At 40.7% G+C, this 20,437-nt stretch overlaps 1 protein-coding gene across 2 annotated transcripts in view; it reads right to left on the minus strand.

Moving 5' to 3' along the window:
- The window catches only part of dock1 (dedicator of cytokinesis 1), a 182,112-nt gene that overhangs the window by 29,439 nt on the left and 132,236 nt on the right, over positions 1–20,437 (minus strand). For both annotated transcript variants that reach the window (XM_044178135.1, XM_044178136.1), the window contains exons 30-40: positions 15,698–15,776; positions 14,562–14,662; positions 9,524–9,582; positions 8,635–8,783; positions 7,439–7,524; positions 6,901–7,057; positions 6,128–6,168; positions 5,615–5,705; positions 3,420–3,539; positions 2,003–2,092; positions 1,671–1,775 (exon numbers count right to left, since the gene is read on the minus strand). In XM_044178135.1, coding sequence (XP_044034070.1) covers positions 1,671–1,775; positions 2,003–2,092; positions 3,420–3,539; positions 5,615–5,705; positions 6,128–6,168; positions 6,901–7,057; positions 7,439–7,524; positions 8,635–8,783; positions 9,524–9,582; positions 14,562–14,662; positions 15,698–15,776 — 1,078 coding nt within the window. The remainder of the gene's footprint in view (positions 1–1,670; positions 1,776–2,002; positions 2,093–3,419; positions 3,540–5,614; positions 5,706–6,127; positions 6,169–6,900; positions 7,058–7,438; positions 7,525–8,634; positions 8,784–9,523; positions 9,583–14,561; positions 14,663–15,697; positions 15,777–20,437) is intronic.

Raw genomic sequence — 20,437 nt, forward strand, 5'->3', positions numbered from 1 at the left:
GGTTAGGAGGGGCACATGGAGATCGGAAAGTAGCAAAAGACCCTTGTGAAATGGCTGTTCCTCGTAATAGAATGAAAAGGGTATGATCAGGGGATCACTGTTCTTGAAACTGGACTTTCACATGATCTTATTCCATGAGGACTTTTGGGCCATTTAGTGTGTTGCTTATGTGATAAAAATGGCTTGAATTCCTCCTAGAGGAGAAAACAACACCTTCAGTAGCAAGCCTAAAAACATCTGTAATGGGTAATATATTAAAAGCCAACAAATTGTCCTTCGTCAGCACTGCCATTTTTCTTCTTATAAACAAGATGTAAAAAAAAGCTCTGACCTAACATTAAACCCACTGCAGACAGAGAAATTCCTACATCAATTGAAATCTCTGTTTAAATAAAAACTGATATGTGGACAGAACAGGACACCCTTCACAGACAGAGAGCAAAAGAGGTTTAATATGCACACAGTAGCACCTCAGACAGTGAATAAGGCCAGTGAGGAGATATCAAACGCCTGTTAAACACACTCTAAATTTGTGATAAGCTGTGATCAGATCGGCACAAGGCCAGCCAGGACGTTTAGAGGGGAAATACAGATCAGTTCAGGTTTAGTGGCCAAGTATACTTGGTAGGGGTTATAAATAGACTTGAGGGTGATTTTTCAGTTTCATGAATGTGTTGGTATTATGTTGGTATTCATAATGATCAATGGCCAACTAATGGTGGTCATTTTAAAAACCAGGATGGCTTCCACTGTACAGTGGCACCACTTGCAAGAACATTCAGAGTAATGCTCCAACTATCGAAACAAGCGTAGGCCTGAATGTTTTTGGATCATAACCCATGACTCATCAGCCACCAAAAGCAATTTACAATGTGTCCATATCACGTCCTTTCACTTTGTATTGGGTGCATGGTTTTATTGTGCATGCGGTGATGGGACACCTTGTGATGCAGACCATGCTCACAGCGTGGAGAAAGGGATGTTCAGCTGAAGTTCAGTTGATGGAATTAAAGGCAGTGTTTGCAGCACGATCAGCCTTTTGATTGGACAAACAAGATTGGGTTGTTTCTTGTGGTCATTCTTCTGGGCTTCATGGTTTTTTATAGCTATGTCCTGCAATGGTGGATTTTGGGAGAATCTTTAGGATTGACCAACTGACCAGCAGACAGAGTGACTTATGCAGTACAAGCTAAAAACAGGCAGATATTAGATACATAGAAAAGGAGAAAGGCTAAAGTAGCTGGGAGGGATAGACCATGAATGAGAGAGGAAGAGGCCAGGAGGGAGAAACAGAGATTGTTTTTAACTCACAGCTCTGCTTTTTTCCAAGAGACCCACTTTTGCACACTGAAGGGCATCCGTCCAGCACATTATTCTAGATCTACTCTATAGCCCACACACAGAACAGCTGCTGTGATTCACATTTTATTTTCTGTGAGTGTGTGAAAGTCAGACCAAGTGGGATGTTGAGTAAGTCCTGCCAAAACAACCAAAACCCGTGGGAGCGAGACGTGTGAAACACATGTATTAACGGCTAGGGCTGAGAACTAAGTAAGCACTGGTAAACCTATTGATCATCTGTTTTGACAAGTGGCTCACCCACGCCATGCTATCAGCCACATGCGGGGTGCTGAGAGTTGCAGGGGATGTATGCTGATGTGAGTACTCACGCGTAGGAAGGAGGGGAACCCCATGCCGTAATAGCCTACGGCAAAGTAGTCTGGTTTGGGCCGGATGACCTTCACTATGTTCTCATAGAACTGGGCTTGCTTCCGCTGTTGGGAGATACAATGGTAAGCTTCAGTGTCATGGAAAACATTTACACCTTTTCTTTTGTATGATCCTTATTAAATCCTTAATAAAATTAACACATCACAGTGTTCTTTCTCTCTCTTAAAAACTCAAGTCATTTGCTCTAAATGTAACATTTTAGAGTACTAACAGTCCATATGTTGAAATGACTTAATTTATGACAAGTTAAACACAAAATAATAGTACTTACCAAGGATGCGCTAAGCTGCTCAAAGTCAAACATTTCATTCTCGTACTGTTCAGCCAGTTCCTTTCCCAAAATGATTGCCTCCTCCCACATCTATTGGGCACATAAACAGAGACAGTAAATTAATTAATTATCAAGATCCAAGCTGAGATAAAGCATTCCTTTTTCAGCCAGCTGAATAAAGCAAATTATCTCTCCCAGGCAACTGTATTTAATATAAGCCTTTTTGAAAAAATTAAATAAATGAGAATTCTTCTTATTATCAATATAAGTTTTTTTTCTTTGATCTAAAACACTAAAACTCAGATGCAATCCTCTAGGGAGAAGTAAATTTATCATAGTGATGAATTTCCCCTCGAGACTCATCCAATGCAGTGGAGTGGTGACACAGATAGATGGGAGCCACTCGAACATGTTGAAAGGCTTCTAAGTGGCTTCCTGACAGAACAGATTGGGCTGAACTGATCTGGGCCAGGCTGGAGGTGGACCGAGCCAGGACTGCTACTCACATCAGCCTGCCATCAGTGAGAGCGGTGGGGGACCATCTGGGACTGCTTTCTGGATGACTCCAATGACACTCTTAGAAACTGTGCTCAGTTGACCCCCCCCCCCCCTCAAGAGTGTTGAAGTATTATTACAGCCACTGTAACACTTTCTGATCACTCTGGTGTGTTTGTTTGTGTATGTTGAGCCAAGGCTCTTTCAATTTGTTGTCTCCCTGGCCATATCCTGCTGAATGACAGTTGGCTAGAGAACCAAGAGTGGCGGCTGCACCCCAACACTGATGACACATGCAAAGCCTTGGGACATCATCTCTGAGAAGCTCTGGCTGCAGTCCTGCAGATTCACTCCAGGCTTAGCTTACAGGCTGAAAAAATTTTTTTCTCCTCTGGAATAAAATATGAATATGAGTGTAGAAGAATAGCACAGTAACCAGGTCCTACGCAACTAGAACATTTTCTCGCACATATGAACGACCTGCTCTTCATGTCACAATAGGGTGGTATCATACAGAGATGGCATTCAAGTATGTGCTGAAAGGGTATGAAGGAAAAGGAGAAAGAAGGACAGTGGGAGAGAAGAGCAGGAAAAAAGTTTTTTTTCCTGAAAGGTAAGGGGAAAACACAAAGGAGCCACATTAATGCTTGTGTGGGCTGATGTGCGTCTTTGTCCATAAGAGCATCAGCTAAAAGAAGAGGATTATTCACAATCCCTGTTCTGTAGAGAAGGAATATAAAACTTCAGCAGCTCTTCTTCAAAACCTGCCTTCTTATGCCAGAAGAGGTATTTAACAGAGATAACAGCATCTAAAAATAGCATCCTCAGAGTCCAGGATTTATCATGATTATGACCACTCTTCAGTGTGTGTGTGTGTGTGTGTGTGTGTGTGTGTGTGTGCCAGAATGTGTGTCTCTCTTACCTTGCCCTTGTCGAAGTAATTGATAATCTGCTGGTAGAGCTGGTCCTTAAGCTGTCCTTGAGTGGTGGCCTGGTAGCCGTCTCTCTGGGTCAGGTGGGCTGCACATTGCTCGTCTGACCACTACAGAGGACAAAGTTAGCATTGGGGTCAACACTGTACAATACAGAGCAAAGGGGGAACAGGTGAAATCAATCACTGGGTTATAGTCAATGCAAATGGGTGAGATCGATGTGTAATTCTTTTTAAAGCTGCCCTGCATTCTGGCACAACCCAAAATAGTGCTGCAGTAGGATAGCCCATTGGAAGCCAGTCCAGTGAAGTGGAGCTAGGGAAGCAGAGAGAAGCATCACGTATGCTAATAAACATCAGTTACAAGAGAGTCATGTAGCAGCGTAATCTTATTCATTACAAATTCTGCTTGATTTTGTAAACAATGGCAGACAAGGAAAAAAACATACTGTGGTGGTATCCATACTCCATCCTTGCCTTTTCTTTACCCAACATGGAGAATAATGAGGTTTCTGACAGGCTTGAGCAGCTTGACTAACAGGGAGATGGACAATCTGATTGGCCTCTGTGTCGAGGAAGCATAATCCTCTGTGTCCTGCCAGGACTGATTCATTACCAGCCAGTTTTAATTGGGATTCTGTAGTGTTGTAAGTAACCTGAAGAGATAAGATCTCTGTGAAAATCTGACCAAGTTTTCTGTGAGGGCCACATTTGAATAGCAAAGCCAAGGAATTTGAATACCCTGTGCTGGAGATGGGTGAAAACGTAATTGCTCTGCACATTGTTGCTGTGGCATGACGAGGGATGCTGGGAGGCTTTGGGTCATGTTATTGTTTCCTTTACAGCTGGACTGCAGCATTTACTTGGTAGAAAGGATCTCTGTTTATTCTTGGATGGCTGGTGACCTGATAAATCTCTGACAATACACAAAGTGCTGTAAATTCATCAACCATTATTATACTGCTGCAGGTACTCTACTGGAGGATTAATTATTACATTATAACAGGAGCCAGTTTTACTCTATAACTGCTGGTGTATGCAGAATTATGTATCCATCATTCATCCTCATTCAAGCTTGTTTACACTTGTCTGTGTGTGGATACAAAAGGAGGACAGTGACTTCAAAGCTTACATCGGACAGTTCATTGGAGATGAAAGGATTTATCCAGACTCTGGTGGAACAAAATTACCCAGTTTCCACAATATAATAGTGAATCCCTCTTTGACGGTATGCTATGGTCAGGAATGCCACAGCTGCTTGGAGATGAGCAGAATTAAAATAATAATAACAAAAACAACTCCTGCAAATGCTACTGTGACTGTTCAGCGAGGAAAATGTGATTCAGTCACAGCCTGCTCTCCCCTGTCGGGACATGTACAAAGGCTGAAGCAGCCAGCTATTTATGCAAAATCAGATGAGATGTTGGGTGCAACCATTTTGGATAAAAGGCAGAGAAGAACAACTCCAAATTCAGAGTATACCAAACCCCGACTGGGAATAGACAATGCAGCTCTTTGTGTGAGGATTTGTGTGTGTGGCTGTGGTATATTTTTGGCAGCGATATAAACTTTCGAGGCCTAGTGCAGGCCTACAATAACAAAAGGTGTGATCTTAAAAGAAATGCTTCATGATAGCTAATAAATATTTCTGTATCTAATTTAGGATATAATTGCACTAAAAGTGTGGTAGAAACTTACCCCATTTTCCACCTTAAACCACAGGTGCCTTGCACTGAACCATGTGATTTACAGTAGAGGATTCTTCATTTCCAGCCGACATGGAGGACAGTAAAAGGAAACCTTTATCGTGAAGCACCTCAGGTGGCAGCTGCTGCTGCTTTTTCGTCTGCTTTAAACTATGTCTTAACTTTTTTTCAGGAAAGATCAGATACTAGCCGTGATTTGCATTGACTACGCAAGGTGAAAAAGCTGCTGCTCAGCAATTCTGCCCTCTTAGCAGCCATCTCATGCCATGGCGGGATTAAAGGGATGCAGCCCTATCTCACTAAATCCTGACCAGTACACATTCAAATTGACAGATACACACTTGTTTAATGCCCGAGGTTAAATGTCATCTGCCTGACAATAGCTTAACAGCGTATTTGGGATCTGCGATCTATGTTGTTTTAAGTATTTTAGAGAGTGTACTTCTACATTTATTTGTTGTTGGTATTGTGTCTGTTTACCTTGAGCAATTTGGCGTGTAGCAGCAGAGTGTAGGCAGCCTCAGTGTAGTTGTCGCACTCTTTGTGGAGGTCACACAGCTTGTACAGGTACCTGGAAGGAAATAGCAATGATTTATGGGTCACGTCTGGGTGGGCTTCTCACACTTTAAAAACAGACAGAAAGTTAACTCCGCTAGACTGATGCACCTTGACAGCCTCTTTTACCTCAAATAACGCTTGACAGACAGATGGAAAACTGACTGGTTAAAATTGTGGAAATGGAAACGTATTTAAACAAAATCAAATATTTTATTCTGGATCTCTGGGGACATACAGCCAGGAGAAAAAGATCCCAAATGTATAATATTTAGTCTTGAGCAGGTAAAAATGTAGCTAAACTGAATGTCACAGCACAGAATCTCCTAAAATACTGTATGTAATGTGACTTAGTGGTGTGTGTAAAATGCCTTGAAAGGACTGAATGTCCAGAAATTTGTCGCAACAGTCACAACGCTGGATATGACATTGTCTTACCTGATGTACATCTCCTCTCTGTCTATCTCCTTGTAAAAGTTCTACAGAAAGAAAAGAGACATTATAGCCATTATACTGTTTACAAAGCTTCAGTGTATCATGCTTACATTGCATAACTCTAGAAATCACTGGACTGTAGATTATTTTTTAATATTTTTAAAAGAACAACGTTTTGGCAGAGTGACAAATTAATTTTCTAAAATATGGATAAATAATAAGGTCCTGGCTTGCAGCAGGCAGACGTGAAGTATCTACTAAAGAAAAGTAAGTTGGCTGACATCAGAATCACAGCAGCAGGCAGTCACGTTGCTCTCCTGGCTAAAACTGAAAACTTACATTTTACACATCCTGGCACAGCACTGGCAGAACATGACTCAGGTAAATGCTGAATATAGGCCATAGGCCCGTAGTTCAATGCCAGTAGTCATGTGTGACAAAATTGACATTTCGGTGTTCCCAGATGAAATGTCACATGACAGAGGAGAGGTATTTCAGGTGAGCTGCTCTGTGATAACACCTTAATACACTGTGATGTGGAGGTCGTTGTTATTGTTTCTTGTCTGTGGGTAGTTGCATGTCGTTATGGTCACTTTATTGACAGTAATAGCGTATGAACAGTGTCCAGGTGTTGATAATATAGACTTTGTTGATAACTATTGGGAGTATTTAATACATTCGCCGATATGTCATTCATGCAGAAGATTCCATGTGACTGTGCGTCATCATTACTGTGCTTGTGTGTATTCAGAAACTGAGAAAAGAAACCATCTTACGAGCACATTGACGGTGCAGCTCATGCGGTTTTCTTTGTTCTCGTCGTGCATGATGGTCCTGTAGTCCAGCAACCTCTCCAGCAGACGAACCACCAGAGTGACGAAGTTCTCGCCCGTCTTGGCCAGGTACTTGTGCTTCCTGCAGTGCTCCAGTAGACTGGAGTGTGTTTTTTGTGTTTGTTTGGAGTGGAGGCGTGAAGAGGTGTTTTGTGTGTACATGTGGTTGAGGATGTGGAGGAAGACAAGCCAGGGGCAAACAGGAAAACAAATAATGTGAAGCATGTATAACAGGTTCTTCGATAGTTTAAAATGTCAGACTTTTGCCACTAAGGATTTAGGGAAACACTCTTTTTTTTGCCCATTAAAGCAGAGTTAGCATCCAACGGTGCTGAAAGCAAATATCACAGTGGCAAGCTGTGATGAGAAGTCGTGTGATCATCAGCAGACTGTGATTATTTTGAGGAGTGCTATGTTGCAATTAGCATTATTTAACTTGTGAGAGGCTCAGGCGTAATCCTGCCCATTAATCAGCACTTACATTTTCTGAAAGAGAACTTTGTACTGCTCGTCCCCGCGGCCCCCCTCCACCTCGTGATCCAGCTTGGTGATGATCTCGTTCTCAAACTGCAATTAGACAGAGCAGGCGTAAATAATCAGTGTAGCAAATTTTTCAATTCATTAACGCCATCTTCCCGTCTCACTCTCGCTCTCTCTCTCTGCATCAAGGCATGGCTGAGGGGCTCTGTGCTTCGACTTTAATCGTCTCTCTCTTGCAGCCCAGCTGGTTGTGAGCTGGTATTTTCTGTTTATCATTAAAGCTTTTCTTTATCTGTATAAATTTGGTTTGAACACAGAACAAGGCTGCACCATGAGACACATCCCCTTTACTTTTGCTCTGTTGTTGTTGTATCCTCTGACAGTGATGCATGAGCCTTATTTCTCTGATATTTGTATGTAGCAGCTGTATGAAAAACAGGTTTTATTGTGCTGAAACAAACCAATTTTCACTGACTTCTTTGCTTGTGTGTTGGCCAGGAACAAATACAGAGGAGGAGCAGCCAAGTAAGAAAAGATATAAATGCTGCTCTCTGTTAAGCCAAGGATTTACAACACACGTGGAGAAAGAGAGAGGCCCAATAAAGGGAATATTACTGGTTTACAGCATAAAAAGGGGTCAGGCCAAAGTTAAATTGGTCCCATTTCACTAAAGGGAAAGAATAAGAAAGTGGCATTCACCTTCAATGAGCCAGATCCTGAGTGACACATTAACTCAATTAGCAGCGCTCCCTTCTCTTAAGAGAGGATGTTGGTTACACTGTCTTCAAAGGACTACAAGGGCCAGCAGGGACATTTTGAAGCTATTGTGCTGCTTTACAATTTGATACAAGTACAATAAGCATCACATAGTTTGGAAGCCCAAATAAACATCACAAAGCTGAAAACTGCCTGAGACATCTTATGGCAGAACAGCTGTAGCCAAACGGATTTCCTCATGCAGAAAGGCTTAATTTTGCACCGTAACAGAGCATAACATTAAGTTCCACTTACCGTGGCTGTTTATAATCGCAGCACAAACAAAATGATACTTGCAGTATTACAAGTAAGCTTGTAGCTATGAAACTTTTTCTCAGATGGACTATCCCTCTGCACTATTTACTCCTCCTCAGATTCCCACACCAACACCCACTACTTTTAATAAAGTCCTTTTGTTTTGTCATGTTTCAGAGGACGCACCCGCTGGAAGCTGCACGTGAAGTGGAACTCGCACTGCATCATGTCGAAGAAGATGGCGATGGTGGCCTTTCGCAACTCGATCTCAGGAACTAGCGTCATCTCCAGGATAGGGCCCACCATCTCTGGAATGAATTTTATCTTGTGGGGCCCTTAAGAGAGGGAAAAAAGGACATTTACATATAAAATCACAGTATAAGTATGAGCACAACTCATTTGTAGACTTCAATTTGGACAAAACAAGTTTAACATGTGATCCTAACGGGGCATGAATAATCCTTAATGTGCTGCAGATAAAAGTAGCTGCTGCAGACAAAAAAGAAATCTGGCTCCCCATGTTTATCAAGTCTCCCCTCATCAGAATCTTCCATGACAATCATGCGGTAAATAACTTCAAACCAAACACCTCAGGTAAAAAATAGCAAGGGGCTTATTAAAAACCCGGTGAATGAGTCAATCTAATCTGGTGGAAAGCTCTAATTAAAGGGTTCAGATGGTGTAGATTACAATGAGAGGGCTTTAAGGGAGGCACAGGTGCTCAAATCTAAGACCCCAGTCCCTATACTACAATCTGAATTCTTTGAGACTTGACTGCTGAGTCTCTGTCATCACACAACATAAAGCTAATTAACACATGATTGTCTATATTTAGATGCTGTTCTACTGGGTTGACTTTTAATGAGTGCGAGGGTACACTGGCAGATAATCAAACAGACATTGACAAACAAAACTTTAACACTTGTCAATTGCTGAAGTGCTGGTGCAGTTTGTGTGATTGATCTTGAATTCATTCCGAAAAAAAGATAAAATAAAAAAAAAAATAATAATAATTTTCTTTGGTTACAAATGAAACTGAACAATACTGACAAGGACAAGAAGTTGGTTAAATTACCTAGATTGTACCACATATCCCTGATTTCAAAGCCAATTTGTCTTCTCATGTCCTGGTACCTGAAACACAAATAAGATAAAATGTTACGCAAGCTATAGTCAAATCATGGCAGGGAAGATAAAATGACTTGGGGCTCAACTGATTAAGAGAAAGGCTCATGTGTAAACTCAATGAATGCAAATTAATGTTTGCTGACAATTTGAATTGCCTAATGCAATGTAACATACTGTATGTATGAATGGCTGTCATGTTTCAGCTGTGCCGCAGCTGCCAGAACCAAAGTCAGCATCAATGTTGTTGCTTATAATATGAAGATTTCAGTCGCAGCGAGAGAGAAATTAGAGAATGAGCCAAAAAATCAAGGAAAAGTGAACTAAACACAAAATATGGATGCTGGAAAACAGACAGCTTCTTTAAAGTTTCTTAGTTTTATCTGAAACAGTGGATGCAGTGTAAGGAACTGAGATGCAACAGAAAACAACAACCAAGTGACAATTGCTATTTTTTAATCAGACATATTTTCTTATATTCCAGGCATCACAGAGTTAAAAAATATATTTCATAGCCTCTCTGAGTGCTGCTCTGATGGAAGTTCATATGTGCATTGACCAAGCTAAAGACAATATGCAATATGTGTTTTTCCTGTTGTCTTCCTTCAGAGAGCTAAATAAATGGTGAAAAGCAGTTCCTTGAGTCTCTCTCATCTATGCCCGTATGCCACCTGTTACACAAGCATATAATGAGACAGTTTATTCAGATTCACAGTGGACTGCTCATGGTAAGGTAGTTTGTTTTGTCCTTCCGTGATGTTTTTTGGAATACAAATGCACACTAATGACTTATTTCCACTCATGCAAGTTCGCAACATACACACATGTGGGCAGTCAGCTGACTTAGTCTGTCTTCTGCTCTGTGTATGCATTTAAACACACAGAGGACAGAGGGCAGAATAAACGAGAAGTGTTGGATCAGTCTTTGTTGGTACTATTTCTTTGAGTTTGACTTGGTATGTCGAGTGCCCTTATATAAAACAAAGACAAGAAGCTGGAAGGATCAATCCCCTCTTCACTTTTTGTCTGGCTTTTGAGAATGAGGGCTTCTAAGCTGATCAGCTCTGCCATGTCTAGGTCATGAACCAATCTCTACTGCAGATTTGAGCCCATCTCCCTGCCTGCCACACAGTCCCAGGTCATAGAAAGGACAAATAGTCAAGTGGAAAGGGTGGAAAGACAGACAGTGAATGAGACGAACAAGAGTGGAAACAGAAGAGAGAGAGGCAGAAAGTGAGACCAGTTCTGTGAAACTGATCACTTGAAACAAAAGTAATGGATATAGTTATTTGAAAACCGATTGGACATTTGATAAGAAAAGAGAGTAAGTTCCAGCCTGAAATTGTTTTAAGATCAAGAATATAGACGACACAATATAAGATAAGAGTCCTGAGAGAGCTATTTCTGACCGTTCTTACCCCATTTCCACTGGCCTGATATAGCATGCTTTAACCACACCATTGCAGGCTGAGGAGTAGTCAGATGTACAGTATTTTCACTGCTGGCTCACCGTGGGGAATAACTGCACTGAACTGCAGTATTATGCTTCTGTTTTGAAACAGACCCAAACCGTCAAAGCCCTTAACCAAGCCATGTGGTTGTGTGGCTGACAAGACAGCTAAAACAGAAAAAGAAGTTGGGCACAAAGTCGATGGATAAAACTGCCGTGTCGTGTTACCCACTGTTCTATGACAGTAATTGAGATTGAAATGTCAAACAATGCCTGGCATAAAATTACAGATCATCGTAGACTGCTGGGTAATTTCGAAAAACGGTTGTTTTTATTTGGTTGAAACTACCTCACAACCTTGCAAAAAAGCTAGCTAACTGGTTTCAGATTAAATTTGAACAGCCTCTTTTTATGCAATTCTAGAGTATGTTGTATTTTGAAAATTAACTGTAGCAAGTGTGTTTGTGTGTAATTGTATAGATGTACTGCTGATTTCACTCATTCTAACAACATCCAATTTGTTAAGGCGTGCATCAATACCACAGTATGGTAAATCCAAGGCATGTAAAACTCTAATCACAATGCATCTGCAACACAATACCCAACGTAAACCCAAAGCAGCAAAGTAGATTTCACAAACCACTTTGAGGGGATTTAAAGTTAGATGTGGAGTCATCAATAACTTTTTCCTTCCTGCCCTCTCTAGCTGGTGGCACTGCAGGCAACTGCATTGTTTGCCCGTGCCAAGAGTCAGGTCTGTCTGACATCGGAACTATCACATTGAGTGACTGATGGAGGCCCAGTGGCACCTCTGTCTCCTCTTCCTAGCACACTGATGGCATGACACCTTGGCATGACATTGTAGAGAAGTAAAAAGATGAGAGTTTGAGGTCTAAGCGTGACATCTCTGCTGACCTCTAATTAGTATCCATTCAGAGCCTCTTTCACACATTGTGACATTTCAGAGCACCCTGGAGCCCTGATGGAATTCTGAAACCCAATTGATTGTTTTGCCAATATTGTACAAAGACACACTAATGTATTTTGACAGAGAGGAGAAGAGCATTGAAAGAATCCTTAACAAAGAAGCTACGTCACCTCTTTGCAGACTGGCCAGGTCAAAACACTTTACCATATGCTGTCAAAGGAGGAGTGTTGCAAAGCCCAAAGATTGATCTTTAAGCAGAGTATTGGCAAGACGATAAAATATAAATAGATGCCAGCCTCTATAAATTACCGTAAAGCTGGATGCAAAAAAAAGAGAAATGGTAATGCATTATGTACATCTTGGACTGTTTTTACCTAACACACTTTAAGGAGTAACTGTTTTATAATTTATTCCTGCACATATCTGTGTGTATGATTGTGCTCATAGCATGCATGTGTGCATGTGTAGAATAATATGGGTTTATGTCGGTTATGTATGGGTGTGCAGATGACTGCTCAGGAAGCATCATGTCCTCATCTGAGCTGAGACAGATGCAGGGTGCTGTTCTGTCACACTCCTGTAGGCAGCCAGACAGGCAGCTATGACTGTCAGCTGTCAGGACCTAAAACACACACCTGTCAGCTATGGGGCGGAAAGCTCTCGGAGAGGTTAACTAAGAATAACATGTCTACAGAGGGACAGCGGTGAGCAATGAGTGGATCTGGGGCTCTCAGCAGCTTGTGCTGTGTAATGTGACTGGGTCAGGGGACAAAGATCAAGACTGAGAGGAAAAAGGAAGAAATGCATGTGGAGGCATTGAAACAGAAGAGATGGAGGAAAAAATACAGAGAGAGTGGCAGATACAGCAAGAGAGAAACAAAACAAACAAGCAATTGACAAGCAGTGGCCTGTAAGAACAGATGAGATGTGATCATAGCCTGAAGCAAAGGAAGTGTGAGATATTGACAAAATCTGACAATATGACACTCCCTCTCCTCATCACTCATATCACGACAATGACATTGCTGCATGCTCATTTATGCAGCTCTCTCTATGTGTGTGTGTGGCTGCATTTCCACGGTCTCTAGACACCTTTTACGTGAACTGTTTTAGGAAAATTCTAGTTTAACAAATATTTGATCTTATTTTTGTCAGTTATGACAGCATTGTATTCATCAAAGTTGTTGCTAAGGTCTGGAAACACAGCATCATGGCTACACACAGAGATGCATTTATCCTCCTATTCCAGCAATGCAGGACATGTCTGTAAAGACATGTTAGCCTGGTGGTCTAAGTGTAAGAAGGTAATGAGGATCACACAGCCACTAGTAATGAACCAGAACTTCACAAACTGCACTGGGAAACGTGTGACGCAGGAGAAAAGCCGATGCAGAGCGCTAAAGAGCCATGCTCCACATACATCTCTGATTTCACCCCTCTGTTCTCTGCTCCTGAGCAAGGCACAATAATTGGTATTGCAGACAGGACTGACAGTTCATGCACCAGCACACAGAGAAACGGGATGCAGAGAGGGAGAGGTGAAAGAGAGAAGGTGAGTGGTAGGTGGAGGGAGACAGACACAGAGACAGAGAAGGAGAGTGGGCGGGTAGAGGTAGAAAGAGTGGGTGAAAGAGAAATTGACAAACCCTGTATAATAACCCCTTCGCTTGCTCTGGAAGCTATATAGTTGTATTTGAATGACATATTTAAGAATGTCAAATAAACACTGCGGAAATAGCAAGGCAGAGATCCGCCATATTCTGTGCTTACGCCAGGAATGGCAGTTCTAGTTTATGTGAATCAAAAAGCTGTTTCTTTCTGGGAAGGCTGACAAGTCGAGAAAGGCAGGGTGGAGGTGGCTTGGGAACGTCTTGTTTACTGTGTTTGGGTGTTTGTGTGGGAGTTTATCAGGGCCAATAATAAAGAACTGACCAACGAGGAGTTTTGCTGTCAAGCATGGGCCAGTGTGATGTATGCTTTAGTGACAAAGGCTCCTCCAAATGAAGATGAGAGCCAATATGCGCCATGTCTGCCCAGAAAGCATTTACACGTTTGGCTGCATTACCAGACTCTATGAGAATTACTAATGTAGATGAATGGCTTTTTGTAGATAAAGGCAGTGGATGAACGGGAAATAAAACCACTCTCTGAACTTAAAGCTGAAAGGAGGGTTAGGTCTTAGAGCAGATTTTCAGAAGCAATACATATTGAAACTTTGTGGATTTAAAACTATAGTCATTTAAAAACTCGACATGATATCAAAATGTCTCCCCTTTATCTGTTGAGGGAATAAGATATAGGAGATGCTTTGAGGAAAAACCAAAGACCTGTATCTTATGTCCAAGAGAGGATTCCCAACTTTGTCTGATACCTGGGATTGGAGTACAAGGTGTGCTCTCCTTAACCCCTGGAGTTACTATGAGGCTGTTCTGATTTGCTCTGAAGGACGAACAACTAGTGCAGCCTCTACTGGAGCCATGGGGTGTTGGGTATCCCTGTGAGCCTCCGTCTGATGAATTATATAAAGCCTGCTCATGCTGGGGAGGGAGCTTGGGCTGTGTTGGTGTGCAATAAGGACGTCTTGTGGATTGAGAGAGTGCTTGCACTCACTTGTGGAAGATCTTGGCTCTTTTGTCGCTTGAGAAGTTCTCCAGCTGCAATGACTCCTGGGTGAGGAAGGCTACAGCCAGGTGAAAGTAGTTGTTCCACAGCTGATCCACATAAAGACAGACAGACAGAGAGTGTGGTGTTGAAAGAATAAAAAGAACATTTAGCTCACACTCAAAAAACAGTTTTACAACAATATCATTCAGTACCACACCACACTTTGTGGGCTGGAAAACTTTACAGTTTCATTAAATCAAAAGGTTTAAATGTGAGTGGTATACTTGTGTGTCAGGAAGCTGTCCCAGTGGAGGGAGATGTTGGTGATTTAGGCCACTGGCCTCCAGAGCGCACTCTCAATCAGACAATGGCAGCAGCTAAAAGTAGTGCTACTGTAGCCACCATTTTTCACTGCTGTGCAAATAGTCCATGCATGCATAGGAAATCTCTTCATGATGAGTTTTCAAAGCATGTAGAGTACACACTTTTTAATAAGAATACCCATAAGCTACAACAGTAAAAATGGCTGTATAAATCTATGTGACTACATCAAAATAAATTATCTTTACCCCACTGAGATATAGTTTGAAATACAGAAAATCCAACACTATTTGTGCACCACAAAGAGAGCTCCAAATGCTTTAAGTCACACTGTTAAATAATCAATTCATAAAGGCTTTAAAAGCTCAGAGCAGTTTAGTTGTTGACAACATTACATTCTTCAATATGTCAGACATTTACAAAGCAAGCAGACAAAGTTGCTCTATTCTTGGGGGGGGGGGGGCACACGAGGTTAAAATATTCTGAAAAGCACATCAAATTGCCAGCCATTACACAGTAATTGATGTTCCCTCTCCACAATTTTTATGTCTACTGCCTTCATGTTCCTTCAAGGTCCAACAATGCTGTACATTAAAAAAAAAAAAAACAAAACCCAGCATCAGCATGAAACTGCTGAGAAATGATGAAAAAATGGCAAATATTTTCCAAAACTGCTGTTAATAGCACTTAAAATCATAATCCAATGTTGCCTTGACTAAAAGAGCATTGTCTTTGAAATGGTGGGGGTGGGGGTGGGGGTGGGGGTGGGGGTGGGTGGATTTGCATCAAGATAAAAAAACCCAAAAAGGTTCAGCTCTTACCTGTAGCTCAAAGTTGGTTTGATCCAGAAATTTCTTGTTCAACACTGCTGCATACTGATTAATGGCCCGTAGGAACACCCTGGAAAGATAAAAGGAACGTGTTTGGATCTAGTCTTCTTACTGATGTAATAAGCTTTTTCCTTACCTATAAAATAAAGGTATTTACATTCTGTAGTTTCTAATTACATGGGCTTAAAGGTCACTTTCAGACAAGTCTGTGCATTCCCCACTGAAACCCCTTTGCTTGTTGATCAAGTAGCCCCCAGATATCCATATTCACGCCCCATGCAAACACAATGTACATAACACTTGAACTCACAACAAAATTTTATGTAACAACCTGCAGAGGAAATGCTGAATGCAGTTCAGTTACAGTACAAATCGTTACTTACATTTATGCCAATTAATGGATCAAATCATTATGTATTATTGCTGCTAACTCATACATACACTGTACACCACCTCTAGGACACTGGTGTTATAGTTAGTAGTTCAGGTTATGTTTTTATTTTATCTTAATAAATGTATTTCTTAGGGACACATAAAAAAACATTACTCTCAATTAAAGAGAAGGCTTTGTACCATTTTTAGCTGATAACTACTTTCCATCTGCAGTCACAAAATGTTTATTATAGTTAGAAAAGGTTAAAAGTCCACTTAACTGACAAAAATTATATTAAAAACAGGCAAAGTATAGTCAAACTCATTGTAAAAGAATGAAATGTGCATTTTATTATCACATTCATGTATTCTTTCTGTCACTGAGTTTTTGTTGTCGAAAGTAAGCCTTGTTTATCATCTTTTCATGGTTCCAGTTGCTGCGGGGAACATTCATCTATGTTGACTATGTACAGGAATTATTTCTTAATATTGTGGAACACGGTACTCTGAACAAAAATACATAAACAGAAATGTTTTTCTTAGGAAAAGCTACGGTTAGGCAACAAAAACTACTTGGTTAAGGTGGGCGAAAGATATGGTTATGGATGAGAATTCTGATTTTTGATGTCAAAAGTCAAGCACATTGCACACCCATCCACTACCCTAAATAAATGGCACTACTTCCTGCACAGGACCTGAACATTAGAACTAGATTGATAGTGTACATTATAATCGCCCAATATGAACTCCCTAATTGCAAAACTTAACTGTAGTTTTAAAGCTGTAGCCAGACAAGACAAAAAAACGGTTTGTACTTCCACAAAGAATGAATCGTTTACCATGTGAAAAAATATACGCTTCCACCAGAGGTGAAACACAGGTTGAATCTTTCTCTTCGTCAGACTGAGGTACAAAAGGGCTGGAGGCACTCATGAAAAAAGATATGATGAGTAGACCTTAATGAGAACACTGTCTGATGGGTTAATCCACTCTGATGTTGCAAAATTAAATGTTAATAACTTAAGTGGCATGAAGCTTTTAGAGGCGAATTATGATTGCTACTTACAGAGTCAGAGGGCCATCCGCTATTTAACTTCATTCCCTGGCGGAACCAGCCATACAACAATGTGTGTACTAATCTCTAAGAATTACCCACAGAGAAAAAAAAAAGCCCTTATCATGCGTGTAGGAGAAAAAATGTCTAGCACAGTAGATTCAATAACCTGGCTTGCTTGATTTATTTAACACCCCCGGTTCTTGTGGTTTCTCTTAGTCCCTCCAGTTGGTGTAAATATTTTCCACACAACTACTAATCAATATACAAACTGCAACAAATGATTGTCCAAGGCACCATATGAGGATACATCAAAATGTGCGATAAAAAAATGGCAAGGTGAAAAAAGGACAATTAATATGCCACTTAAGTGGATTGCATCAGGGTTTCATGAGCAGGCAATAAAGCGGCATGAAGATGTAACACTCATGTGACTGACACTGGCAGATGAGCGGACATCTGCTGCAAAGGCGGCTACAGGACAGCCTTCTACCTTTGTCATGGCATAAGCTAAACCCTTACTCGAACTGGGTCTCGCTGTGGGAATCAGCAAGTCCTCACACATCATCTTAAGTAAGTTTCTTACTTACTTTCAGCTGCGTGGCAATAAGCATGCTACCAGGGCTGGGCTTTCCCTCACTGTCCCGTCTAACTGACCTTGAACAGGAATAACCATCACTGTTGAGATGGCAATGCTGTGGGATCTGGGGTGTTTTAAAGATATACCATATTCATGTCCCACATGTATCTCAATTGCTGACTAAATACTATCTGGGGCCGATGTGTGATACATATTAAGAGTCACCTTAATCATTAGCTGGAAAGGTTAACTGTCATTTAACACCTTTGGATAAGCCATTAGAAGTCCATTTCTCTGGCTCTCTGGCCTCAGAGTGGGAGACCCCCCTCCCATCTCTTAAGCACTCAGACAGCCTATTACCACCATCCTGTCTGCACGAGCACAGGCTCCCCCTCGGCACACCTCACTCAATTTTCTGCAGCTGTGAACATGTCAGTATAGTTGATACGCTTAACACTGGACTAATGCTAAAATGTGTTTCCATCCACTGCACATGTGGACTGAGAAATATCACTGCTCAATATGTGGGTTCCATTATTTTCAGTTTTTAATTTGAAAAAAAATAAATAAATAAGAAAGGGGAATTTATTGTTTATCTTGAATATTAAAAAAAGAGGTGACTATAGAAAAAATGGCTTGGGGTACTCAGAACAGCATCACTGAGCTAAGTTACATTGGCCAAAATTGCATAGATACTGGGTGAAAATTCTCATTCTTACAAATTGTTTAATTTTAATTATGCTTTACTCTGCAGATGAGACAATAACGATTCATTTTATATTTCATCATCTTTAATCGTATTTAAACGTCTTTTTATATTGCCCTATGTTGCTTTTATGTCTTATGTAAAGCACTTTGAATTGCCTTGTTGTTGAAATGTGCTACACAAATAAACTGGCCTTGCCTTGTCTTGTTGAGAACTAGTCTGTTTTTAAATTTGGTATTACAGCATTACACAGCTACTGTCTTTTACCGTTTCATCCTGCGCATCACTGGCAGCCTCCGCTAAGAGACCACAGATTAAAATTGGCTTTTAGCTACTGTATATCTGGTGCAAAAAATGTATTGTAAGTTGTCCCTGTTAGATGAAAAATACGATAAAATAAAGAAATACAATACATTTTATTAAAAAAATATCAACAATACAAAAATCCATGTGATCCACGTTTGCTGTATAAACACTACTGCTACTACTACTAAACTACTTTAATGTGCATCGGGACAGAGAAATCTAAACCAGTTTTCTTTAAAATAAATAAAAAAAAATAAAATAAAGGTATTTTCCAGTGAGGGCCTCATCTATATGATGCATCTAACTGGACAACCACAGACACATCTACTGACCTACAAAACCTAAATCTGCATTATACCAACTGTAATCAGTGGTATAAGGCTCAGACATGGTAATGAAACAACACTAATTACGCCTAAGGCCATGGTTAGTTCAATTGCAGTAGGCTACATTAACAGAGGCTAGTTTATAGGTGAAGGGTGTGATGGGTCCAACTAAACTGATTTCTAATCACCAATAGCTAAAAGTCCTACAGACATTAGCCAGGTAGGACACAGCTCCCACTGCTGGGTCACACAGCGAGGAAAAGAGCAAGATCAATACTCTTCACAGCTTCTGGCTAAATATCAACAGGCAAAATGTAGCTGTAATCAACCATTTCTGCTCCGTCTCTCATTCCAGCAGGGGCACTCCTTTACAGTTCCACAACAATTGGTTGATGATGTGGGCAGATGAAATCTCCTGTGCTCTGTGACTGATCTGCAGTATCTGTACACTAACGTGGGATGGATTCTCTCTCATGTTGCAGTTCACACGATAATGTAAACTCCATTACCTAAAAGCCTATTTGAAGCCAGCAGTCTGTCTGAGCTCAGACATATAATGGGCTTTAACGAACAGACAGGACAGTTCCTCTGTGAGCACATCCTGCCATTAATTAAAGTGAAAAACTTAATGAGGCGGATGAAAATAGAATATACTCTCCCTCACAGTGGGCTCTGACTAAGACACTCCAAAAAGGCCATTTCAAACAAGATTAAAGGCATTAAGAGCTAATTTCTTGAACTTTTGAATATATTTTTTTAATGTGGGCTTAAAAGTATGAAATTTTAAAACTGTGGTCCTTAAATAAATGTGATATACTAACAAAAGCTCTTCGCTGTCTGTATTTGAGTTAGTCCAAGAGGAAGTATTCATAAAATTATGTAATTAATGTACAGTCTATAATTAACTGCCATATTGATTTCAGGGAATATTTTCTGCACAGACACAGTCATATGAGTGTGAATCAAGACTGTCTGCATAATGAACATTAACTGTATATTACATAGTCTGTGGTGCCACTGCTCTTTTAAGCTTGCATTATTAACAAAGCCAAATGCCAGGGGGAAGATGCTTGGCTGCCTTGCAACATTTGTGACGGCCAGTCATTATGCTGCAGTGGGAAAATAAGATGCTTAGATGCAGAGGGGGAGACATGACAAACCAGGTGTTTATAACTTAATTACATCTAAAAGCAAAATGTTAATGACTGGGAAATTTAAGATGCTACTATAAATGTAATCATAGACTCATCCAAAGGATTTAGTGTTTGCTTTACGCCTTCAGCTAAAACATCAAGCATTTCTAGGGACACCCTAGAAATGTGTAATTCCTAAAAACAGCCTGCCCTCTTGCTGTTTTCTGTTTTTTCATCTAAAGTTCAGCAGGGAA

Source organism: Siniperca chuatsi, linkage group LG20 (assembly GCF_020085105.1).
Source record: "Siniperca chuatsi isolate FFG_IHB_CAS linkage group LG20, ASM2008510v1, whole genome shotgun sequence".
NCBI classification, from domain to species: Eukaryota; Metazoa; Chordata; class Actinopteri; order Centrarchiformes; family Sinipercidae; genus Siniperca; species Siniperca chuatsi.